Source organism: Dromiciops gliroides, chromosome 1 (genome assembly GCF_019393635.1).
Source record: "Dromiciops gliroides isolate mDroGli1 chromosome 1, mDroGli1.pri, whole genome shotgun sequence".
Lineage (NCBI taxonomy): Eukaryota > Metazoa > Chordata > Mammalia > Microbiotheria > Microbiotheriidae > Dromiciops > Dromiciops gliroides.
The window spans coordinates 142540128-142566737 of NC_057861.1; the positions used below are offsets into that span (position 1 = coordinate 142540128).

Here is a 26610-nt window from a genome sequence, read left to right on the forward strand (position 1 = left end):
GAATCAGGATAAGTATTAATAGGATGAATTTAGAAAAAGATAGGAAAATAGGACTTGGGGATAGGGAGAATTTAAATGAATAAGGCAGAAAAGGAAAACTAGACAATCAAGGAGAAAATAAATTATTTACATGCAAAGAAGTGAGGAAAAGGAGAAGAAATAGAATATAAGAAGACTAGAGATAGAAGATCAGGAAACAAAAATATTGAGTAAAGCAAGCCTGGGTACTCGATATTCTAAAGAAAAAAATGGCACAGGAGAAAAAAGATTATATTAGTATGGTGATGGATAAATAATAAGATGAACAGTAAGGAAAAGAAGTAGGGGAAAAAATGAGAAAGATGTCAGATAACCAAAGTTGCATCACTCTGGTCCTCCGCACCCTTCATTATTTCCCATTGTTTGCAGATGTGACAATAAGTAACAAGGAAAAGATTTGAAGGTAAAGTTAGGAAATGCATTAAACTCTCAATCATATCTGTCAATAAATGATATGTGCTGATAAATGATGCTACTTATGACATAATAGAAGCACCATTCATGTTTGGCTTGCATTATATAATTTTGTCAATTCATCTCCTATTCCCCAATTATACTTTGCTTAAGCAAATGTTAAAATTAGCTTCTATTCCTGGCCCAATAACTCAATATTTTTCTTTAAAAAGTTTGTAACCATATGGCCTATAAAGGGGATAAGACAAATGAAGCTAGCTCAGAGTTGATTTTATTCAGCAACCAGAAACTCCAAAGGAAATTTGAGGGGTTTGCTGCAGCTCTCAGATCAAGACAAAGCTACTTGTGTATCAGTTAAGGAAGGAAGAGATCTCCCACAAGTCTATGATAACATCTATCAAAGGAATTACAGAAGGCGCTCTTAGTAAGTGCTCTGGATTTTATCCATGATGAGAGTCTGGCCATTCATCAACTGTAGTGGATTTTAGGTTAGGTGTTGTTCAGCTGCTTGGTTGGTTTCTGTTTTTACTTGAGTGAAATATGTGCTCTTTTTATTTTAGTATTCTTTAAATCATTAATTCTCCTTACCTCTTTTGGGTGTCAGATTTTACAAAATGCTTCTGCAAATCGACCAATCAGTAAGCATGAATTAGGTACTGACTATGTGCCAGGAACTGGGGATACAACTATAAAGAATGGAATGCTCTACTTGCATGTAGCTTATATTCTAATGGGAGAAACAAAATGCATATATAAGTATATACAGAATAAATATTAAAAGAGTAATTACTAATAAACACAAGGTAGTTAAATATGAGGTGGTTGGGGGAAGGGTACTAGTAGTTGAGGAATCAAGAAAGTCTTCATGTAGAAAGTGGTGTTTGAGCTGCATCTTGAAAGAAAAGGGGCATAAATCCCATTGTTTGGTCATAAGGTATAATTTTTTAATATATTGTTGTAATCATTTAGCTAGCATTTTATTTAGGATTTTTGCATCCATATTCATTAGTGAAATTTTTTTCTCTGTTTTTACTCTTCCTAGTTTAGGTATCAGTATCATATTTGTTTCATAAAAGGAGTTTGGTAGGATCACATTTTTAGCCTATTTTTCCAAGTAATTTATTTACAATCATATTTTTTTCCTATTTTGTTATGTTACAGAAATGCTTGCTTTATTCCTTAAGTTCAGAATAAACTAAATTAAATTTAAATAAAATTTTAAAATAAAGAAGAGAGGAATTCCATGGGGTGGAAGTGAGAAGGGAGTTCCAGGCATGGGGTACAACCAATGAAAAGATACAGAGATAGGAGATAGAGTGTCCTGTGTAAGAAATAGAGAAAAAGTCATTTTGACTGGGTAATTTATAATAGAAATAATCACTACATTTACCACAAGGAGGCAAAATGACATATTGGACAGAAAGCTGATCTTGGAATCAGGAAGACATGGGTTCAAGTCCTGCCTCCCAGTAAACTCTGATGGTATAACCCTAGACCAATTATTGACCCTTCCATCACCAGGAAAGTCTTTAAGACTATAAATTGGAAAGGAGGTGACACTCTACCTTTGTAAAGGACTTTCTTTTTTATTTAGAAATCTCTACAAGAAAGAAATCATAGGTATGACCCAAAAACGGGATTGATGAGTACCCCCACTGACTCATCTTTTTAAAAAATGGTACCTAATAAATATTTAGGTACATTGAAAATACATATTAGCAACATTTGTATAATCAAGAAGATTACTGATCTTTTGAAATGACATCATTTGCAATCACATCAAATGAAATTTGAATCCATAGGTCAGGAATGCTAACAAACCTCTTGAACATTGTGATATATTTGAAATATGACCCAGTGACATTTCCCCAATATGTGTAGCTGGTACACTGGCAAGAGAATTGATTCATGACTTAGGGAGTGTCAATAAAATAATCCAGTCAATATAAATTCAAAACTCAGAGTCATATGTAGCTTTTCCTTTTCTACTATATTCTATCAATTACCTACTCTTGTTGATTCTGTTTCCACAGCAACTTTCTCATTAGTCCTCTACGCTCCATTCACCTCAGTTCAAACTTTCATAAATTCTTGCCTGGACTGCTGTAAAAACCTACTGTAAAAATTAGTCTCCTTGCTCCCAAACCTCTCTAAATCTCTCTCCCAAACTTCTCCAATACTCCATCCAGTTTACAACATAATTTTCCTAAGGCACAAGTGTTAAAAAAATAATGTCAAATGGATAATTTCTATTATTTTAAATTAAAAATTTCGGGTATAAATAAAGTCAATGTAGCCAAAAATAGAGAGAATGCAGAAAATTTGGGAAAACTTTCATAGACAATCTCTCAGGGTGTGATTGGGTTGGAATATTGCTGTAGTGTAGGAAACGAACTAATTGATTTGGAAAAACACAGAAAGATTTGGACTTATGAAGGAAGATGCTATCTATCTTCGAAGAGATGACAAGTAGAAATATGCATAGTACACTTTTACATATGTGAGTGCATATGTATATATGTATAACCAAGTTTAATTGTAGAGGAAAAACAAAGTAAAAAGTACACAGCAGAGAACAGAATAAGACCAACAAGGAAGCAAAGAAAAGCTGGGTAGCTTTGAAAACAATATGTACTATTTATTATATAGGTTTTCTTGAAATGGACATTTATTGTTTTATATTGAATCCTCTCATGTTCTGCTTTGTATATGGCAATGTTCTCTTTTATTCTTTTCTTATTTTGTATTTAAGTTTAACATGAATTTTAAAAGTTGCAAAAATATTGATAGTTCACCACTGCCTATAGGATTTTTAAAAATCTCCCTAATTAAATACCAGGGCATTTAATGGCCTCTATAATCTGGCTCCCACCTACATTTCCAGCTTTATATTATATTATACCCCTTTATCAACTCTATATTTCAGTCAAACAAGACTACTAGCTGTCCCCCTAAACTTGAGCTTCAATCCTTTGGTTTCCCTGGGTTGGCACAGGACATTCCCCATGCCTGAGATGCTTTCCAGAATTCTTGTTTTCCTTCAAGGCTTAAGACAGGTAGCAATTGTTCCATGAAACTTTCCTTGATCCCCCTCCTTACCTCCACCAGTTAGTACTCTCTCTCTCCTCAATTTTCCTCATGATATACTTTCTATAGATACAGTTTCCCCACCCTGTAGAAAATAAATTCCCTTAGGGTAAGGATTGCTTTAGTTTTATCTTTGTATCCCTAGCACCTAGCATTGTTGTCTTCCATGTAGACATTTAATAAATGTTTACTGAATTGAAATGAATTTAGCTTTGTCTAAATCTAATAACTCCACGCCCCCCCCCTCATTTTGGTGAAAGGAGATCCAGGAAAAGATAGAAAGTTTTTTCTCTGCATCGAAACAAGAAAGCTATAATTTCATTTTCCAAAGGTGAAACATATAGGAAAGGACCTTAGAGTGCATTTATTTCAAACTCCTTATTGAGCAAAGGAAACTGGAGGCCAGAAATACTTTTTTAAATTTTTCTCAAGCTCACAGAGATAGTTACTAGAAGGGCTGGGACTAGAAATTGGGTTTCTTATCTTCCAATCCAATGTGGTTTGCTCTACAACATTCTGCCTTCCCTGTGCCATATTTTGCAAGGGTCTAATGAAGTATTGTTTTTCCACATTCTTGATCACTAGGGAAGAGGAACACTGAAATAATAACTAGAATCTGGGAGGGTGCCCATGCTACAAAGGCCACAAGAATACTAAGGTACCTATAAGACCATACAGAGACTATGGCAAATGTGGGCTCAAATAACAGGTGATATATTTTTTAAGTTGTATTTTTAAATACAGTTTTAGAGTGAAATCCTCTGAGGTGCTGGGGCAGGGGGTAGCTGGGGCTTGGGAGACTAAGAATTATGACTGTGAATATCTGAGGAATTCAATCTGTTTCAGGAATATTTAAATAGAGTCCTGACTACTGAGTACTCCAAGTCCCAAAGAAAGCATCACTGGACCTAGAAAGGCAGAAAAGGTCATGGAAATGGAAATTAGTTTTTACTAGAAATGCTCACCTTTAAGCTGAGGGTTATAGGACTATATATTTCCTTAACTTTTCTCCCCTGTTTTCTCTTCCCCTTTCACTCCCATTTCCTGTCACTGCTCTTATGCTGAATGAAAAGGAAGGGCTCCTCTGACAAACTAGATATCCTTGAGCTAGGATAGGGACTTAGGGGATCTGCCTGTTGTTGATAAAGGTCAAAGGGCATTCTCTGATAATCAGTCTGGACCCTGAGCAGTGGATTTGTCTGCACAAGGCCAGAGTCAGGGATGGGTGGGGCAGTGGGCCCTGGGTGAAGAGTGAAGTAAACCGGAGGGGCAGTCCTCTTCCCAGTATTTCTCAAATTTTGTTCACCTAGGGGGAGCAGTTTCCACATTCAGAAGGAGAGCTTTCCTGAGTGGTCAGTGCAAACAAATCCGAGTAAACAACGGTTTCATTACACTAAATGTTATCACACATAAAATGACAAATATAGAGGCCACTTATTTATCTAAATAATGCAGCCATTTATGCATACCCCATGCTAGAGTTTGTGTATCCTGTGTGCGAGTGTATCTGAACATTCTGTGGAATGGAGGCAGAATTGATGTTCAATAAATAGGGGCAGAAAAGGAGCTAGCTCCAACTATGTATCCTTGAGTCCCCCCAAAACAAGATAAAAAGAGTCATCTAGCATTTATCTCACTTACTATCTTACCTGTTGTGCACAGTACTTATTCTAGGGTCTGATATAGCAAGTTCTGTCTTTGAAGAATTTACATGCTAGTTTTTACTTCCTGGTCCCCTAGGTTGCCATACATAAGGTCCCTGAAGAGAGGGAAGGACACCATCACCAAAAGAAAAGACACCATGAGAAAGAGGAAGCAGAAAACATTTCTTTCTCCATCTCTCCCATTAAGCAGCTGCTCATGTCTCAGTTTTAGGAAGTACACCAAAATCTAGCTCCTGAGCCCAGGACTTTAACCTTAGGGGACTGCCAGGTATCTCTGGTGTTTCCTCTCATAGAGGCTAATCATTTCCTGGTAGTGTCCCCATGACACCTTCTTGTCCCTCCACCTGATGTTCTGCACCCAAATTCATACCTTGTGCTTCAGGGTTGTCATCATACTAGTATCTCCCAAAGAACCCTAGAAGAAGGGATGAACTACTCAGAAGACAATCAATTTACCCTGTGGCTTATATGGGGTAACCAGTACTTTCTGAATGTTTCCAGTTGCCTAGGAGGAAACAAGAGCAGCTTGCCACTCCTAGAATCTCTTTCTCAGTGACTTGTCATCTTGGAAACGTATCCAATCTTCTTTGGCCAAACCTATATCGCAGAGAAAGTTGTACCCAACTCGGAAGGGGCTGTTAAAAACTCAGCTAAGTCCTTTCTTTTCCTCCTTGACCTTCCTCACCTTTCTGGAGGCTGTACACCATTTCTCCATTCTTTGGCAGTTGATTTGAAGGGAAGGGCTTCTCCATGAAGGGCAGAATAAAGTTCCTGTCTGTGGTGATAAACGACGGCAAGCGTTCAAAGTCTAGTGCTTCAGAGAAGCTACTCCATCAGAAGATTTGACTTCGGGCCAAGGACTTTTGGAAGAGCCTGGTACTCACCTCCTGTCTTCTTTCCCCCCCTTTTTTGTCCCCCTCCCAATCTCAGAACAAACAGACTTGCTGGGGGAGGTGGAAGAGTTGGTTCTTGTGGAAAGAGCCCCAGCTGAAAAGTGTCTCCTTGCCTGGGGCTCAGAGACAGGCCCCAGAATCCCTGCCTGACATCATTAACAAAAATAACAATATTGCCATGGAAGAAACAACAACATGCTAAGTAAGGACAGGACCTGTGTGTGTGTGTGTGTGTGAGAGAGAGAGAGAGAGAGAGAGAGAGAGAGAGAGAGAGAGAGAGAGAGAGAAGGGGAGACCCAGTGCCATTTTTCTTTGAGTATCTTCAGGAAAACAAAATACAATACATTCATATAATTCCCCAAAGCCACAGTACTATGTAAAAAGAGATCTGCTTCCAATAGGGGAGGGAGAGGGTTAATCCATCCAAGAGACTGAGAAGCAATGGGTTCATTCTCTTCTTATGGAAACACCTGGGTTGTAACCATCACTACTACCATCACCACCCCCAGCCCACAAGGGAAGCACAAGAGAAGTAAAAAAACATACTACAAAAGAGTTGGAAAAAAATGTTTTATTTTGAAATACAGTTCTTAAAGATAAATTTGGCTTCTATTTTCCTTGTCCAGGTGCATTTGACAAGATACCACAAAAAAAAAAAAGCCCAAACACAACTGCACAAACAAAAACCCCACGAAACAACAAAACAACCCCCCTCACGACATTATGTACAGAGCTCTAAAATGAGCTGTGAATATCTACAAGAGACTAGCACAAGCTCTTTGTGCAGGTGTGTGTGTGTGTGTGTGTGTGTGTGGCTTTCTATAGTTTGAGTCCGCCAGAAGAGTTATTAGCTCCTTGGAGCTGCAGGTGCAGCTGTAGGGGCGAGTTGGGGTCGGTCGGGGACAGGTCGGCCCTCGGAGGGCCCGGCGGGGGAAGGAAGACAAGAGTGGGGAGGGAGGGGGGCCAGATGCTTGGCTTCTCTAGAAGTCCTGCCGCGGGGTGTGGGTCAGACTGTGCCGCCGCAGATCACAGTTTCGCCTGAACACTTTGCCGCACTGCTCGCAGTTGTAGGGCTTGATGTCTGTATGGGTGAGAAGGTGAGTTTTCAGATTACTTCTCTGATTAAAGGTTCTTCCACATGTGGGGCATTTGTGTGGAGATTCCTGTTCAGATGTGAAGCAAGCAAAGGATTAATCCTTCACACCACCACTGTGCCCTTCTCTTATCTGCAGTACTAACATTACACAACCACACGCAACAACAATGCCCTCCCCTCCACTCGCTCCCCACTCTACCTCCCACTCTCCAACAACTGGAGTGGGTGAGGGGGAGCCTGCATATACACATCTGCATCTGTGCTACTCAATGCTTCTGTGGGGAGCTCACACACAGGCGCGCCCTCCCGGTACACTGGCAGCACTCATAACTGCACAGATACATCCCTGAAAGTTCGAGTTTGTCATTTCCAATTCCTTACGTGTCTTCACAGTGTCAAACACAGAAAGAAAAGGGCCAGGAGCTGAAAGGGTAGGGCCGGGGGCTTCTAATCTTTGATGAAGGTATTCTTCTCTTCAGACTAGCAGGGATTCGCGGAGCTAGACAGATCAACCACTACTGGTGGTCGGTTCTAAAGGTTCTTCTACGAGAGAAATGGGGACTGGGACTGCCATTGTAGACAAGACTGCTCTGCTGCGGCTTTTTCAGAAATTACTTTGCCGTTGCTTCTCAAGCATAAAATCCATAAATTCAAAATAGGAGGGAGTGGGGTGTGAAAGGGGTGTAGAGAAATAAAAGTGGTGTTTACTGCTGTTAATTACGAGGCATTAAATAATGAATGGGACTTCGAAGGCTGTTTCCTAGAACCAGAAATATTTCGAATATATATTATAAAAAAAAAGAGGAGAAAGGACAATCATTCTCCTCTCTGAAAACCAGCAGAGAAAAATATAGCACCTCTCCAGTCAAACAGAGAACAAATACGAATTCAGACTTTAAGAGCAGGCCCTTGGCTACTTCTTGGAAAACAGACATGAGAAAATGAAATAAGTTTCTCAGATAAGGAAAGGAGCTTACCTGCATGTGTAAAGTTTTGTGAACTGCCAGAGTTCTAGACTGACAAAATCCTTTTCCACATTCCTGACATTTGAAGGGTTTTTCTTTGGAATGGATATACCTGAAAATTGATAGAAGGATTCAGTTAAATAGCTTGGATGAACGTTATCGGCTCCCAAAAGCATTTATGGATAATTACTTAAAGGAGAACGGGGAGAGGACAAAAGGAAATTGGCTCTTCTTTCTTTCTTTCGACCCCCCCCCCCCTTGTGTAATTCTGTTTATGGTTAACCTCTTGTAACAGACTCTTCAAACCAGGCACAGCGCCGGCTTATCTACACTTGATCGCCCTCTCTGGTGGTGCTTTGGATGGAGATCTCGAAAAAACGGGAGGAGTAAGCACTTCTCTGGTCGCTACGATTAGGGTTTTTTGTGTTTTTTTTTTTTTAACCAGTAACTTAAACTGGCCAAATCAGGCTGTAATACAAAGCTGAGTTAGCGGGGAACAGACTGCAGCGAAGCCCTCAACAGCCCGGGAGAAGAGGTTTTGCAACCTCCCAGCTGGGGGTTTGGGAGAATCCTCAAGGAATTCTGATCTCTATTCTGGGGGACAGCGGGGAGAAGGAGGGAGGGGAAGAACCTTAAGCCGGGATCAGGTCGGGCATAGTCTATTATGAGGTATAACAGTAATAGTAGTAATGCGGGCTTTGATGCTGGGGGGTTGCAGGACCAGCTTTTTCTAAACTCGCTGGCCTCATTCAAGGAGGAAAGTTCCCGGGAAACAAAGGTTAAATTAAACAGCGCTGCTGCAGCAGCCAGGGAAGTATTGGGGCCCCGGCGTGAAATCTTCTTTGGCTCCTGAATGGGTGGTGAGTGGGAGGAGTGAGGAATTTAGGGACCCCGGGGCTGGCAAACAGAGGTGCCCTACAAGTCCGGGTTGAGAAGTCTAAGGCAAGGGAAAGGCAGCTCCGGGAAGACGAGACTCGGGCAGCTGAACATAGGAAAACGTGCCCAAGTTCCTCCACCTGGCCCAGAAACCCAGACCTGAGTCGGAAACCAGAGCACAAAGGAATAACCTCAGAACATTTGGCTCTTGGTGCACTGGGTTGAGGAATTTGCACTGCTTTTCCCGGAGAAAGAATGCTGTACTTTAGGCAGGAGAGGTATAAATTGGGGGGGAGTTGTCAGTAATTTGTTCAGCCTCCTTTGACTGGGGGCAGTCACACGTTCTCCTGCAACAGATGGAGCAGGGAATCCAGTCTGGGTTGGTGAAGGGGGCACTTAGGTTTCGGGCACTTTCTCTGTCCTTTCCTTGGGCACTTTTCTGCCCACCCCCTAACCTAGCAAAGGCGGGTTGGGAAACTCACCTGTGATCCCTCAGGTGATCTTGCCTCCGGAAGGCCTTGTGGCAGATGTCGCAAGTGTAAGGCCTCTCGTCCGTGTGGGTTCTCTCGTGAATGAGCAAGTTGTAGGATTTGGTAAAGTGCCTGCCACAGAATTTGCAGATAAACTCTTTTTTCGTTTTGGAAGGCAACCTCCCCCGAGAGGGTTTTCTGTCCGGAGTCAATTTGCTAATGCCCGAGATGGGGCTACCCAGGCCCGGGCTCAGCTTAGTCAGGTCCATTTTGGGGGGGTCTTCTTGTGTGGCGGCCACCGCCAGGTTGGCAAAGTCAAATCGGGGCCGGTCCTTGTGTAGGGCCGGGAGGACATGGGCAATGGCCCCCTGTTTGGGATGGAAGAGGTGGGTGGCGAAGGGCAGGGCCGGGAAGGGGAAGCGGGCGTCTACCAGGCCCTGTGCCGCAGCCATCTCCGTGATGGTGGAACGGGTGATCTCGTGCATATTGGGGTAGCCCAGCGTCCAGTGGTTCATGTGCATGGTCTGCACGGCACTGAGCCCGTACAGGCCCTGCAAGTGGTCCACGGCGGCCGGAAAGGTGTTCACAGCTTGAAGGAAGGAGTAGTTGGTGAGCTGCAGCGAGGGGTGGAGAGGGATGGGCGCGGGAAGAGCCTTGCTCCCCATCTTCCGGGCTCGGTGGGTGCAGAGGGTTCTGCCCCTTTCTTCCAGGACTGGGGGCTCCCGGGGATACTCGGAAGAAAATCCAAAGAAGTTGACGCCAAGAAGATGAGACTCTACAAGGAGAGGGAGGGGAGAAGGAAGAGCAGAGAGAGAGAATGAATGTTCGCCCAGACGGGTTTGGGGCACACTTTAGGCTCGGCGCTGGCTCTAGACCCTTCCCTGGGTTCATTGTTTCCTACTAACCTCCCATGAAGTGAGCCCTTGGGGAAATGTGCATAACGCCGGCTCAGTTACTGAGTTCGATTCCCAACCTGACTCATCTGGGAAAAACAAAACAAAACAAAAAAATCCCACCACCACCAAGGGAATGAGGAAGAGCGGCAGAGGGACGTCTGGGCGCCTTACTAGTCCAAAGAATTTAGAGAAAGATCGGCCCCCGTGCGCAAGGCAAAGGCGCACTAGACCAGAAATAGAGGAGCACTTACCCATCCCCTCCCCTCAGGCTCCCTTCCACTAGTAAAGACTTGCAGGTCAAACTATATTTTCACATTTACAAAACCCATCACTCTTTCTGAACCAGGGTGCTTGCCCTCTAAGCTCTGGACCCGGATCCATCGGAGCGCAGGGTGGGTGAAGCCTCTCCCATCACTGCTGTCTCTTCTGTGTATCTCTGAAGAGTCAGGGCAAGACGGGTCCAGCATATTAGGCCTCTGGACCGATTGTGCCTTGGGATCTGCCTCTTCCCTTCCCCCAACTCACTCCCACCTCAGTCAGTTCCACGGCTTTCCTGCCAAACCCACCTAGTGTGTGTGGCGGGTGGAGCGAGGTGTGGCAAATAGAGGAGCAACTATCCAGGTTTTTCGGGTGGGTGATGAGGCCTTTTCTCCTTCCATCCCGGTCAGAGGCTGAGGATATTTCACCTCTGATCTCGGAGCCTTAATTCTCTCTTGCCTTCACATTAACCCCATTCATCAGGGGTGAGGTGCTGAAGGAAGGAAGAGTGACACCTCGGCCCGAGCTTCTGAGTGTGGCCCCCAACTTCCCCCTCCCCCGCTGCCATCCTCCACTACTCATTTCTCCTTCCCCCACCTAAGATCCCTTCCAGATGGTCGGGCAGTAGCCGGGAAGAGAAGAGGAGCGAGTAGTCTAAGAGCCTTCCGCCTTCCCCCAGATGGGACAACCGACCTCCCAGCTTTTCCTAAGCCTTGAGGGATTCCCTCAGCTAACACCTATTCTTCCTAGTCCTTCGGAAGAGACCCCATTCTAGGTGGCCTAGAGTTCGACCTTTGAGAAGACTTTTTTTATGTCTTGCCCTTCAAGTCCCCACCTCCTTTTCTGACTCCAACAAGGCCAGAGAGGTCTGTTCTCTAGGGAGGAAAACCAGAAGATATTTGCAGGAGATAATTCGAAAGGATGGAGGGTGCTTTGAACAGGTTGGGGGTGGCAGGGAGAGGTTTAATGTATTTGTTTGCTCCAAGCCTGGCTTCAGTGAGACTAGAACAAGAAAGTGTCTATCAGCTGTCCAGGTCTGAAGCCTGCCAAGATGGGGAGCTCAGAGAATTCTCTCTCTCTATTTCTCCCAACTGCCACACTTCTCCCTCACCTCACTCACTTTCTCTTCAGTTTTTCCAAAAGGTCAGTGAAGGTCAAATGGCCTTCTGGACTCACTCTTCCAAGGGCATCCCTCATGATATATATTCTTCTATACCATTTGTATCTAGCAAGGGTTATCTAGTTCCTATAACTAAATAGCTAGCCTGTGTTAGAATCAGAGATGAGGTGTGTGTGTTACAAGCAGCTAGATTTCCCGGCCCCCCATGGAAATAGGCCTTAAAACACACACACACAAAACCCCCAACACTTCAACGCAAAACACTCTCCACTTTGAGCTTTTACTCCCCCTAAGAAGCTAGGAGTATTCTCCCATTCTGTTGCCTTTTTTCTCCTCCCTCCTAATGGGGGTCTGATTTTTTCATCCTTCCAATCTGTGAACAGTTACCCTTTGGCATGTATTTGAGTGCAAAGTGTGGAGGGGTGGGGATGGGGGGAAAGTTAATACATAAAAATAAAACCCTCTCAAGGGAGGAGGATTTGGCTCTCTCATCTAGGCCCACACTTTCTCTGCCCCCTTTCGCTTCCCTGAGACAGGGATTTATTAATGAACCAGCGTCTGCCTAGTGGTATGTGAGCTGGGAGTGCAGGCAGGGAGTTAATGAGAGGTGTGTGACAGTCAGAGGATTTCACTCAGACCATTCAACCGAAACTATAAACCTCCCTTTATAATAAACTTTCCCACCACTAATCACTCTCCATTTTTGATCAGGGACAATCCTTGAGCCCACCCCCATAGCTCTAGAAGTATTTCTCCTGCAAACAGCCCTGGAAATCTATTCCTTATGGGGGCTGTGTGCGTTGTTTATTTATTTATTTATTGTCTTTAGGTCATCTAGAATTTTACACTTCAATCCCTTTAATAACTGAGGATTTCATTGCTTGTAGATTCATTAAAGTGATTTCCCCTCTCATTACTGAACCACTGACATTTTATCCAAAGAGAGGGGACAGAAATTGAGTATTTCAGTTTATTTCCTGACTTCTTTTCTTAGAAATAAAAACAGGAGGCAAAGTACAACCACCACAATATGATTGGGGGCGAAGGGCGAGGAAGGGAAATCCAGGACCTAGGATCTCGTTTCCAAAAGCGTGAAACTAACGTCTGCCTAGAAGGTTAAATGTTAATTCTCTAGTCAAAAAGCTAAGTGCTCCGTTTCTCCCGGCTCTCTTAAGGGCTTAGAACGCAGAAATTCCCGACTGTGTATTACAGTTAAACCTAACAGTCTCACAAAAGGACCTGCCTTTTCCCGAGTAATATGTGTCCTCTCTACTACATTGAAGAGCCGCTTTCTTTCTTTACGAAGGGAAGTCATATTCAATCCCTTGTGGAAAATCTTTTGGAAAACGCAAAACAAAACAACCCCCAGAATATCTCCCAAACACTGTCTCCATAAATAGCTGGGGAGTTTGGGCTTTCACTGGCCAGCTGAGCTGCTGGATATATATGTCAAAAGATATTTTCGCTCAATGCCCACATCTGAAGGTAGTTTCGTTTTGTCTTGTCTCTTTCACGGCATTTACAACTATTTTCCCGTGCCTTGGTCAAGAACACCAGCGATCAAAGCCAGCCTGATGTCTCCTCCAACCAGCTCTGTGGATAAGCTGCTACTTTTAATTTTACAGTTGAAGTGAAAAATTGTGGAAGAGAGGGGGGAAATCCTGACAACTTCAGTGGCAAGGGGACCAGTCCTTTCTCACCAGCCTACTTTACAGGAATTTCCAGTTATGTCTAGCAGTTTTTAAAACTTCATTCTGTGTCTGTCAACAAGTGAAATGTTTACTTATTAATTGAAGTTTCAGTGAAGCTTTCGCAACATTTGAGTAAACCCCTCTCCCCAACCACAACCAACATTTCAACAAAACAAAACAAAGAAATTTAAAAAAAAATAAAAAAGCTGAAGTGACCAGAGGTGACTTGATGAGTAGTCTATGTACTCTACTATCAATAATCTTAGGAATGATACACAAGCAGCCCATCTTTCCCTAAAACGGCTGCGTTTCCATCAGAGGTTGAAATTCAGCCTAACAGGGTTTCCCATAAATCATCTGGCTGTTGTCGAATTGCACCTGATGCAGTTGTTTTGTTTGAAATTAAAAACAGCCAGAGCAGACCCGATGAAAAACAGAATAAATCAGATGAAAGTTTGATTTTTGTTTTTAAAGCCGCCTCCTCCCAAGCAGGTGGGAATCACCGCCAGCCACGCTGTAGCTCCCGCTGCCACTCCTAACCGCCTCTCCTTCCCGAGGAGTTAATTAAATTAAGATGCTTTCCTCATACTCCGTGTTCTGTTACTCTTTGCTCTCACTCGCTGGCCCTATTCCTGAGAGAGAAGAGTGACTTTCTTGTTCCTGTTCGGGTGGCAGTTACTTTTTAGTGGGGTTGCTGGGCGGGGGTAAGGGAAAAAGAGCTACCTGGGATCTTTCACATAGGGAAGTGGTAGGAGTATTCTGTTCTCCGAGAAACAGGTAGGCAAACTCATCCTACCTCGGACTCTGCACTGACACTCCCCCACCCCAATCCTTCTGCAAACCCACTTCACGCCTGGATATTGCTTATCCAGACACAACACTCTGGGTTTCTTTCCTCCTTTTCCCCACCCCCACCACGGGCACTGCAGGCATCAAGCACATGGTTGTAGATTTAACCAAGGTTTGGTTAACATCATTATTTCATCCTTAAAACATTCCTTGCCCGTAGTCAAAAAGAGTGGGTATTCTGGATCAAAATCTCTATTGCGCTCACTGCTAACTCGCTCAGGAAGTGGAAAGTGGTTTAGCATTTCTAGCCCTGGGGCAAAAAGCATTTGGGGATTTAGGAGAAAGAGTGGTAAAGAAAAGGAAAGGAAGAGAGAAAAGGAAAGAAGGAAGAAAATAAGGAAGGGAGGAAGAGGGTGAGAGACAAAAAGAGAGAGAGCGCCAGAGAGAATCAGGGAGACGGAGAAAGAGGAAGAAGGATAGAGAAAAACAGAGGAAGAAAAAGAGAGGAGAGAAACGATTAGAGGGAGAGAAAAAAGAGCAAGAGAGAAAACAGAGAGAGGAAGGGAAGTATTGAAGAGCGCAAGAGAACTTCTTATCTCTGCTCAAGTTACTGAACCCGTTTAAGCAACTGTAATGCTGAGATTCTTGGGTACCTCGGAGTTGAGATAAAATGCCCGGAAACAAAATGCAAAAACATTCCAAAGTGTGTCTGAGTCTTTCAGTGTGTCTATGTTTGTGTAAGCTAGGAGTTTTGGAAGGGGGTGTCCTGGGGAACAGAACATGCAAGAAATACACCTTCCGGTAACCGAGTACACCTACAATTCATCGATTTTCATTTCGTTTCAAAGGAGTAACGCTCCTGGGACAAGCCAACGTGTGAAACAGTGGCACGCTGGACAGAGAATCGGTAGTTTTATCACCACCTCCGCCGACCTTCTTTAATCGAGACTGTACTTTACGAAGGCGGTGGTTGCAGCCTATTGCCAGGTTCTTAGAGACTTACCTCGGCAGAAAGGGTCTCCCGCAGAAAGGGCCGCCCTTCCTAATGCAAAGTTCTAGCCGCGAGCCTCGCGTATCTTTGCGTTGTCATTAGATCCACACTGGACTGGCGGAGCAGTCCGTCCGTCAGAAGTTCAGCAAGCTCTTTCCCAGTTGAGTTCCAGGAGCCTTGGACATGATATGGAAGAAGAAAAGCCGTTCCGGGGATGGTGGAGCTAGGGGGATCCTTGTCTTTGGGTCTCCCGAAGCGAAAGTGTAGAAGAGTGAAAAAAAAGTGCTGGTTGGCTTTGGTCACTCGGAGGAGATCTTGCTTCAATCACGCTCCTCTTTGGAGCCTCTGTGCCTTCAACTCTTGCGGAGTTGGATGAAGTCTGAGCCTTCCCCTCCCAGGTCCATCACATTTCAGCAGTTAAGTGGCGTAGAACTCGCAGTCCCCGCCCGCCGTCCCACCCAGAGCTGCACACATTCGAATGTTCGCTGCCCGAGAGTTCCGCCCCGCCTACCCCCCGAACGTTCTGGGGTTGTCAAGTTCGGAGTCCGCCTCCAGCTCCTCCTCCTCCTCCCTTTTCTCGCTAATGGTCCGCTCTGTTTACTTGTGTTTGGATAGCAACTGCATCTTAAAGGCACAGGTCTTCTTGACGTTTTTCTTGTTACATTACCTAAGGTGACTCGGTTAAAAAAAATAAACACAACCTTCCTTCCTTCCTTCCCACCCCCCACCCTCCTCTTTTGTGCCACTGACTCCTTTGATTGTAAGAAATTCAATAACTGCTTCCGTACCACGCCAATGACCCTACATAGCACTAAAAAGGGCACGGGGCAGTAGTTCCAACGCAGGGCTTAAGTCTGCTTTATTTTCAGTTCTTAACACAGTCAACAGAAGCCTCTCCTTTGGATGGCTGTGATATACAGATGGTGGAAACTACTGATTCTGGTCATTTAAATGATAGATAATCAAACCTACCAACAATGACTTTCTCGTCTTCCACTACTCCTCCCCCACATCCCCAATTTAAAATACAACACTGTACATTAATGTTGCCAATAAATGTCTGCAGCTAAATGTGTGTTCTGTTTTCGGCTACTGTTTTCCCTCCAAATGTTACTTGCCTATGGATGTTTGGTACAATGCTGATATTGTGGATAGCCTATGGTTATTACGAAATTATGTTTAGAACGTGGCATTAAATGTTTTCTTTCCCACATTTGCAGCTGCACTTTCCACCTTCAGAGATTTCTCAGTCAGCAGTCACATGGTCAAAGGTATGGGAATCTGCAATCGCCCCCCACAAACTACAAACCACCTAATAGTAGTAACCTCATAATTTGGGGAGAAACACTACTTAGAGAGTTTTATTTCGCAAACGCCTTCACCTCCCTACAGGGCCGAGCATGGATTTCATTTGCCCGCTGCAGTCACCAGTAACTGAATCGAATTCAAGATGTAGTGATAAATTTGAAAAGTTTTCCTCCTCCCCAGAGGTTTTGGGCTGTTTTCGTGTAATTACTGGATATAATTTCGACGGCTTTGGTGCGGGGCTTGATAATGAAGAAGCCGGTGACAATGTTTTTGCGCCAGTCTTTTTGGACTGACAGCATCAGTGAGAAGATAAAGGAGCAAAAACATTTCAGTCTGAAACGACCCCCAATGCGGAGGAGTTTGCTTTTTGGCTGGTTCTATTCCTCCACCTAAAGGCTGAATGGTTCCCCCAACCCACCCCCTCTAATAAATTGCTTTTAAATGAACTATGCAAAGCAACAATGAAAATAATCTGTACCGTGCTACTGGCGGTAGAAATACAAGCAGGACAGGCAGGAGTAGACGCTTGGAAAGGTCAAGGCTCTGGTGGAGAGTCGGGCAAAAGCTTTTTTTTTTTCTTTCCAGATTTGTATAAGATAAACTATCTCTTAATTTGGCCGAGGGGGAGAGAAGTTTTCGTTTCTTTTGGAAGGGATAGAAGATCATCTCCCTCTTTCCATGTTATATTCGGTATGATAATAAATGATCTTGGAACAGAGAATAGAACTTTTGCTAATTTTGTATTTAGTGCTACATATAAAAGACGTATTGAATTGCTACCATACAATTTTGCTGAAGCTACTTGGGAGAGGAAGGATGCTTGTAGGCTGAGGCTTTTCGGGGGAAAAAATACTTCCAAATGTTGAGTTAAATTTGATGCTTTCTTTTTGGTGCTGCGAGGAGTGCTCAGAGATCATTATGCCCCTCTTCATTTGCCTCTTTTTTAGTTGTTTTTTACAGCAACTTCTTTCAGATGCTCTTCCTCCCTATTTCAACTGCCTCTGCCCACCGACTGACCGGCAATTATCCATCCCTAAGGATTTGTCTAGATCATCTATTCATTTCTCTCCTCAGTGGGGTGAATTCCTTCGCCGTGTTGTTTTAGTTGTTTTTTTTTTCCTAGAGGCATGTGGGTGTAGGTAATTGTCCCCTCTCGAGTTTTTCCCACTGTAATGACAGAACTGAGAACCTTCCCAGGAGATGAACCTTCTTTCCGCAAGCAAACTGAACGCTTTGTGCCTTGTTTAACCGAATTAAACCTTGCAAGAAATTAAACGCTTCCTCCCCCAGCATCCTGTGCCCTCATCACTGATTGCTGCGGGCCCGAAAGGTAAGAAGAAAAGGCTTCATCCGAGCAAGTTTCGTACTTTGGGGGAGGCGGGCGGCCCGGAGTTGTTTGTCCATTCCTCCCCCAAGACTTCAGGAATCGAAGTGTGCAGGTGTTTGAGATCGGCTAGAAGGTGTGGGAAGAGCTGAGGAGCGCTCTGAACCAACAACCATTGTGCAGGGGTCGCTGCTCTTTCCCAGACCCTCTCTGGGCTCTCCCTTGAATCTGCACTACAGCCCAACCTCACAGTCTGAGTTGCTGCGGGAGTGAATTTGGGTGCTTGGTGGGGGGCTCACGTATAAGCACGCTCACACACACACATATACACATACACACAGCAGCCAAGTCTACCCAGGGTCTCCTTCCCCCCCCCGCCACATTCAGGGATGTATGGTGCATGAGACCGTCAACATGGTGCAAAAAAGCAGCTGGAACCTCTGGGTGGGTGGCAGGGAGCCCTGGGGGTGCAGAAAGAGGGAGGTCTGGCAGGGCTCAGAGACCTTTAATGGTTCTCTAGCTCAGGCAGCTGGGAACTGAACCCCTTCCCTCCCTCGTTTCCTTTTCACTACTCCTGGTCTTTGGGGAACATCGCAGTGCAATTCAGCCTGACACTTCCGCAGAGGGGGTTTATCTGCTGTCCTCGCCAGCTTTAGGTTTTCGACACCAAGGACACTTCCAACAAAATTACGAACAGGGGGAAAAAAGAAGGAAGGGACAGACGGTTGCGGCTTTAAGCACTCAGAGTTCCATCTAGGTGAGGGAGAAAGGAAATGGGAAAGGGGAAAGAGCAGCCTCCCGAGCAGCCTCGGTAGAAGGGACCAGTTGCAGGCCCCCTTCCCCCGGGGCCCACCCAGGCTGCTGCTTCTGCAGGTCTAAGCACCGATCAGGTGTCAGGCTGAGCGGCCTCCCCTCTCTTACCCCCATCTCACAGTGTGGAAGTTGGTTTTTTTTTTTGTCTTGAAAATTACCACCCAAATAAATCATGAAAATTCCACCTGTCTCCAGGGATTCGAGCATTTCCCCCCTCGCCTCTCAACCTTGCTCCTCTTGTCTCCAGTCCCTTTCCCACCCGAGCTCTAGCTTTGAGTTTTCCTGGAAACATCACGATTGTGTTCACGGCCTTACTTCTGAGCTCCAAGTTTGATCTTGGGGGGCCGCCCTTCACCCCTCCAACCGCCCTCTCTGTCCATTTGAACTACCCCAGTTTGGGGAGATGTAGAGGACGTGGGAAAGTGGGAGGATTTGGTACACTGAATGAAAGGCACTGAGGTTCGGAGTGAGACTCCCACATTTCAAAAAGGGCCGTGCGGGGGATAAGGGTGGGAGGGAAAGAACGAGCCTTCTATCTGTCCGGAGATGCGGCAAGAGGGTAGATCCTGGAGCTAGGGTTAGGGAAAAGCGGAACGGTTCGACCCCGAGACTCAGCAGGCGGGCTGGCGGGTGGAAGAGCTGCAGCTCCCCCTGGAGGCCCGGGCCCGGCACGGCATGCGGCTTGGCCCGTAGCCCCAGCTCTCCGCTCCCGGTCGCGAAACCACCCGCAAACGAGCTTCTTTTGGTTTGGCGTTCGCGCGTTCGTGGAGCAATGTACACAAGCGCTCCGTGTGAGCGCGCGTGCGGGGGTGGCGGAGCGTGTGCGTTTTCCAAGTGGGGACTTCTCATTCTTTCTCCCTGCTCTCTCCCCTTCCCCAACCCATCACGGCTAGGTAGGACCCGGGGGTGGCCCAAGGCTCATCTCTCCCTTTCAGCATGTCCTGCTTTCACAAACTCTCCCCGTGGCTGGAGACCCTTGTCTACAAAGCTCAGGACTAGCAGATTTTCCCTTCCTCCACTCTGGGGCTGATGTCCTGGGGGAAGAACCAGCCGTCTCCTGGGCTCTTTGGACCGACCTCAGGTGCCTTTGAACTGTTCGAGCTCGTTTGGTGCAGAGCTCTGGATGCCAAGTGCTAGCCTCAGTCCTACGGAAGGCGAATGACTCCTTCATCAACTTTCACCTGCGCAGAGGACCCCAGAAGGACACATTTAGAAAGGACCAGCCCAGACCCTCCTCCTTGCATTGCCCTTTCCCGCTCCCCCACTCCGTTTGAGGACAGACAGCCGCATTAAGATAGCGGGGTTTGTCCTCAATCGCAGCCGCCTGGGAGTCCACGAATCAATAACTGGAATCCCAGCTATATACCTCTATACCTATCCAGTATCTGGGGTACAGGGTACGTGGCTACACTAGCTTCGCGTAGGCATGAACTGCACGGACCGCTGGCCGTCGAAAGACATGTGTTCACCCTCGGATTACTCCCCTTCAGGCTTCAGGACCTCTTGGTGTTTTCCATTCCCTAGCTTGGGCCACCATAGGAACAGAAGCTAAAACACCCTTCCCTTCAAACTTGGCTCCAACTTCGACCTCCTCAATCTTCTTTTATTCCAATAGAAAAATTCGTTTTTACCTTTCTCAAGCCCAGATCCGTCTCTTCCGTGGTCAATTTCTCTGGGAGAGAGAAGGACGGTAAAGGGACCGTTTGGAAATTTTCTTGCCCCTACCCTCACGCTCATCTCTCTTGTCATCACCTCAGCCACTTCTTCCCTGCTTTCCTAACCCCCCTCTGTCTCACCTCTGTCTCTTTCCCACCTAGGAGGTTTCGTTACAAGGAGTAGAGGGAGACGACTGTTTCTGGGAAGAACTAGTTGGGGATTTGGGGGAAAGGGTTAAGGTGGGAAGATCAGACTCGGCCCTATTTGAATATTAGCTGAGACAGAGAAGGGTCGTGAATAGTGGCTTTGTTCGCTAGGAGGGGACTGACCCTATGAAAAGTAGGAAGTATCGAGCCAGGTTCGGATTTTCCGGGGGTACTAGTGCCTGGGCAGCAGTAGAAGCCCAAAGTGACCTAAAAACAACCTCCAGACTAAGAGCTTTGGCCTTTGGGAGCAGCTGGAAATCGGCTGGAGGGAGCGTCCTGGTCAGCGCGCTTAGGGGCCTCCCTGTTTACTCGTCATAGAACTTTGGGGGGCTTGGCGGTCACCCAGGCCACCGCTTGTGTCCTCTTGGTTTGGGAGTAGCCCCGCGACCTCGGTACTTCGGGTCAGCAGCGGCTGCAGCTGCCCAGCAGCGAATGAACGAATGAACTGGCCCCAAGGGTAGAGAGAGGTGGCAAGTGGGCTGAGGGTGGGGTGCAGAGCTGAGGACAGGCCCCAGGCAGTCACTTGGGCTTATTTCATCTGCTCAGCGCCCAGCAGCCCGTGTGAGGGTGTGGGATGCGTGCATACATAGGCAGCAAGCCTCTGTCCTCGGATACACCCAGACACACATCAATACACCAACACACATGTGCACAGTTTGTACACACGTGCCCCCGCGCAAGCCCTGAAGAAAACTTTCTGGCGCTCAATCAAGAACAAGAGGAGGAGAGCAGCCTCAGATGTTCACCAAGAGAGAAACAGCTTCGATTTCTTCCTTCTTTTTCCTTCCTGGAGCCTGATTCTGTGAAGAGGAAAAGCCTCAGATAGGGACAAAAAGGAACAAAGACCTCAGGCAAACAATTCAGAAAAGAAATGAGGAACTCCTCCCACCCCCACTCATACACACATAGTGCCAGGTGTGGAGGGAGACTGTGAAGATTCTTTTCTTGTGTACACACACACACACACACACACACACACACACACACACACCACTCGCTGATAAAACTTTAAAACAATTGCACCAACCAAGGTCTCCCAAATGGGGAAGGAAATACTGGTGGTAATAAAGTTTTTATTTAGCACCCTGTGTGCAAGGTTTGGGGCTAGGTGCTGGGGGGGGGGGGCGATGTTAAAAGAAAAAGATAATAAATAAGACATAATGTCTGCAGTCCGCAGACTTACTTTCATAGGGGAGATAGGACAAAGTAGGATGTGCTAAGAACCCTAGCAGGGGTACAAAGCTCTCGGGGCATGATCATCAATCACTTCATAATCTATTAGATTTATGAGGAGGTGTGTGTATTGTATACACATGCCAACCACCACTACCACCTTATTTTTTTCTCCCCCTACTTTTCCAAACTGTAGTTGAATTTAGGTCTCCCAATTCTTGGTGAATACCCTTAAAGCCATCCTCTGACTTGCTCTTCCTTCCCTATGTATGTGATCTTGGAACCCTTCCTGGGTGTGAACACACCCCCCCCCTCCCCTTCCAGTCCCCCCTCTCTTCAAGAATATAACTCAGTGTTCTTCAGACAGGACCTGGAGACTGTCTCTCTGTCTGTCTCTGTCTCTGTCTCTGTCTCTGCTTCCCTGTCTGTCTCTGTCTCTCCCCTCCCCCCCCCCCATTCTGGTCCTCTCCTCCTTCTGCTCCCCCTCCCCTTTATTAACCCTTTTTGCTCAACTGCTCTGGCAATGGGCAGGGGGAGGGACGAGAAAGGAGGAAGAAGGATCTTCCCTCCTGGTAGGACAGTGGAAACCGCTTGCCTTCCCACCTCTGTCTCAAGAGTCACGTCTGAAGAAACCTTTTGTCATTTTGGAAGAGCGGGATTTTGTTTTAAAATTATTATTTCAACTCTGGCTTTGATTTAGCGAAATTCCCCTGTTACGAACTGATACTTCCCGCTTCTCCTCCTCCGGGTCTCCCCTTTCCCCAGTCTCACTCGCTTCACTCCGAGTCCCCGGACTTTTGGGCTGCTCTATGCGCATATGTGGGCGTGAGTGTCCTCAGCAGGGACTGACTGACCTGGTTTAAGCCGACCTTGAAAACGGCAACCTCTGGCTCTTCTTAGTAGAAGCCTCTTCCCCTTCCAAGTCTCCAAACCTACTGGAGCAGCTCTCTAAACTCGAGGTCTTGAGGTCCGCTCCGTAGCCGACCTTGGTTGTGGAGATAGCTGCTTCACTAAGCGGCCTCGGCTATTTCAGACTGCAACCGTTGCCTTGGGGCTCCAGGTGGGAAGTACACAGCCCACTTCTAGCTCCCCCCCGCCCAATCTCTGAGCCGCAGCTCCCCTTAACCCTGCCCTGCCCTGAGGCTTCATTCCCTCCGAGTTTTCCCGTGATGTTCACTTTCCATCCCCCAAATTGCCTTGAAAACTGGCACGAGACAAACTGCCTTCCCCTTAGACTTTAGCCCAGAGGCTATCGGGATCTAATCTCTCCCACCTAACTAGCGGAGAGATTTCAGCTTCCCTTTTACATATGTTTTTGCTTTAAAACCTGGGATAGAACTGGGGGTTGGGGGTTGAGAGGCTTTGGGCGGAAGGTCTCTGGGGAGGGAGACGGAGGAGGTGATATGTTCTCAATTCCTGTTGGCTGTGAGCACCCCAGGGTTATTGGGGCAGTTGAGCTAGCTGGCTGTGAGGAACGTGAAGCGTCTCCATAGGCCGGCGGGTCTTCTGAATTCCACATTTGCTCAGATTTATAAGTAAAGTTTTTCAGAGGAGCTAAACCGAGCAGTTAGTTAGTGTTCGCGCGTTAACAGTGCGTTGTAGATAGCAGACCCTTAATAAACATTTGTTCTTGGTAAGACATGTTTGACATTGGTGCGGAATGAAACAAGCGTAAATCACAACGACCACAATAACGTTAAAGGAAAACAATAATAAAAGACGGCCGAACTTAGGTCGATGAAATAACCACTCTGTGTGTGTGTGTGTGTGTGTGTGTGAGAGAGAGAGAGACAATTGAGGTTAAGTGACTTGCCCAGGGTCACACAGCTAGTAATTGTCAAGTGTCTGAGGTCAGATTTGAACTCAGATCCTCCTAACTCCAGGGCTGGTACTCTATCCACTGCGTTACCTAGCTCCCCCGAAATAACCATTCTTGACTGCAGAACTCTAGGGCTGAAACTTACTCTTCTGAGTAGAGAGGTATCCTACTGGTGTAGAATGAAGCATATCAATCAATCAACATTGTTAGATACAGCCAATGTATCAGATTTTGCTTAACTGTTATTAGCTTATTAGAAGTGTGTGTGGGGGCGGGGAGGAGGGATCAGTTATTGGGATGTGACAGTGATATTTTTAAGAAGCATCAACAGAGGGGCAGCTAGATGGTGCAGTGGATAGAGCACCAGCTCTGGATTCAGGAGGACCTGAGTTCAAATCCGGCCTCACACACTTAACACTTACTAGCCGTGAGACCCTGGGCAAATCACTTAACCCCAATTGCCTCACAGAAGAAGAAGAAGGAGAAGAAGAAGAAGCATCAACAGAACATTTAAAAATGTTTAATTTAACTGAAATTGAATTAATTCCATTTATAATACACTCAACATAGGGAAAACCACTAAATATGGGTGTTATGCGCTCACCCTATACTTCTTCAAAAGATTCTTTCATTCTACATTCAGAAACTGTTATTAAATGCAAAACCTACTATTTATATATCCATTTAAGGTCTGCAAAGTGCTTTTCATATGTTGTCTCCTTTGATCCTCCTAACAACCCTTTTGCTGTTCTTATCTCCCTTTTGCAGATGAAGAAACTGGGGATGAGAATAGGTAAAGCGATTTGCTGGGTCAGCTGAGTGGCTTTTGAACTCATCTTTTCCTGACTCCAAGTCCAGCGTCTTATGTACTTCGCCACCTTGTGCCTATTTGTGCCAGGGTACTGTGCGCTGGGCTGTGGAGGATATACAGTGTTTAGAGAATGGTTGATCATTGCCTTCATAAAATTGAAAGTTTATAGTAGTTGACTACTCTCTCCTTCAGTGGGACAGGGAAACCAACCAAGCTGAAGCTGAAAGGTACCCTGAAGGAGTGACTGGAGGCAGGAGGTGGCAAGCAAGTCAAACCACCACCATCACTTCCATCCTTCATACCTTGCCTGAGACAGCTCAGTATCTGGAACTCAAGAGTCTTGGGAATATATGAAAAAATGCTCTAAATCACTATTGATTAGAGAGATGCAAATTAAAACAACTCTGAGGTACCACCTGATATCTATCAGATTGGCTAATATGACAGAAAAGGAAAATAATAAATGTTGGAGAAGCTGTGGAAAAATTGGAACACTAATGCATTGTTGGTGGAGCTGTGAACTGATCCAACCATTCTGGAGAGCAATTTGGAATTATGTCCAAAGGGCTATAAAGCTGTGCATACCCTTTGACCCAGCAATACTACTTTTGGGTCTTTTCCCCAAAGAGATCATGGAAAAGGGAAAAGGACCCACATGTACAAAAATATTTATAGCTGCTCTTTTTGTGGTGGCAAGGAATTGGAAATTGAGGGGATGCCCATCAATTGGGGAATGGCTGAACAAGTTGTGGTATATGAATGTAATGGAATACTATTGTGCTGTAAGAAATGATAAGCAGGAGGAGTTCAGAGAAACCTAGAAGGACTTGCATGAACTGATTGAGTGAGATGAGCAGAACCAAGAGAACATTGTACACAGTATCATCAACATTGTGTGTTGATCAACTGTGTTAGACTAGATTCTTCTCACCAATCCAACAGTACAAGAAAGGTCCAAAGGACTCATGATGGAAAAAGCTCTCCAAATCCAGAAAAAAAAGGAACTGTGGAATATGGACGCTGATTGGACCATACTATTTCTTTTGGTTTTGGTGCTGTTGTTTTTCTTTTTTGAGGTTTTTCCTTTTTTCTCTGATTCTTCTTGTATAACATGACTAATGCAGAAATATTTTTAATGTTATATATATATATAACGTTATATATATAATGTTATATATATATATATATATATATATATATATATATATATATATAACCTATATCAGATTATCTGCTGTCTAGGGGAGGGGGGGGGGAGGGGAGGGAGAAAAATTTGAAATTGGAAATCTTATCTAAATGAATGTTGAAAACTAAAATAAATAAATACATTTAAAAAAAAGAGTCTTGGGAATAGCATTGTCCCTTAGACCATGGGTCTTGCTTCCAGCCAGCACTGAGGGGACTGGAAACTCAGCTTTGCACAAAGGTGAGCACTTTAGCTTTTTAAAGAGGACCTTTTCTTATGGAGATGTTCAAAATGTGCAATACCTCATAGACTCTAGTTCTTTATGAACAATGAGTTCTGCTCTGAACTATGGGACATTTATTGTGTGACTTTGGGCAAGCTGCTTCACTTTTCTGGAGCTCATTTTCTTCATCTATAAAAGGAAGAAGTTGGACAGGATGATTTCTAAGGTCCCTTGCAGTTCTAGTATTTTATGATCTGTAATCCAAATATTTATCTTTCCAGTACAGATAATTAATATGATATAATAGTATTCAAGTTAGGCTGTGGATTACTTAAAAGATAGGCTCCAACACAGAAGATGAATGTTTTATACCTCAACCTAATTCAAATAAACAAGTCTCTAAAAATGTCATTCATTCATCAAATATTTATTGATCACCTACTATGTATAAGTAAATGTTGTTGAGTCTGACTCTTCATGATCCCATTAATCTTCCTTCCTTCCTTCCTTCCTTCCTTCCTTCCTTCCTTCCTTCCTTCCTTCCTTCCTTCCTTCCTTCCTTCCTTCCTTCCTTCCTTTCTTCCTTCCTTCCTTTCTTTTCAGAGCAGCAGGGGTTAAGTGACTTGCCCAAAGTCACACAGCTAGTAAGTGTAAAGTGTCTGAGGTCGGATTTGAACTCATGTCCTTCTGAATCCAGGGCTAGTGCTCTATCTATTGTACCACCTAGCTGCCCCTATTTTAATATCTTTCAAAGGATACTTTTTTTTTTTTTTTAGTGAGGCAACTGGGGTTAAGTTACTTGCCCAGGGTCACACAGTTAGTAAGTGTTAAGTGTCTGAGAA

At 45.1% G+C, this 26610-nt stretch overlaps 1 protein-coding gene across 1 annotated transcript; it reads right to left on the reverse strand.

The window, feature by feature from the left end:
• Positions 1–7077: 7077 nt before the first annotated feature.
• Positions 7078–10184, reverse strand: OSR2 (odd-skipped related transciption factor 2). The gene is made up of 3 exons (XM_043978021.1): positions 9517–10184; positions 8171–8270; positions 7078–7260 (listed from the first exon to the last, which is right to left on the reverse strand). Exons 1-3 carry the CDS (start codon positions 10167–10169, stop codon positions 7078–7080), a joined length of 936 nt encoding a protein of 311 aa, XP_043833956.1. The 5' UTR covers positions 10170–10184.
• Between the last annotated feature and the right edge of the window lie 16426 nt (positions 10185–26610).

Bases quoted from the DNA above. Each gene is read 5' to 3' on its own strand.
- OSR2 (XM_043978021.1), bottom strand. From the start codon at position 10,169: ATGGGGAGCAAGGCTCTTCCCGCGCCCATCCCTCTCCACCCCTCGCTG. The intron at 8,271-9,516 runs GTGAGTTTCCCA...ATCAATTTTCAG, and splicing joins GATCACCTGAGGGATCACAG to GTATATCCATTCCAAAGAAA. The intron at 7,261-8,170 runs GTAAGCTCCTTT...ACATCTGAACAG, and splicing joins ACAAAACTTTACACATGCAG to GAATCTCCACACAAATGCCC.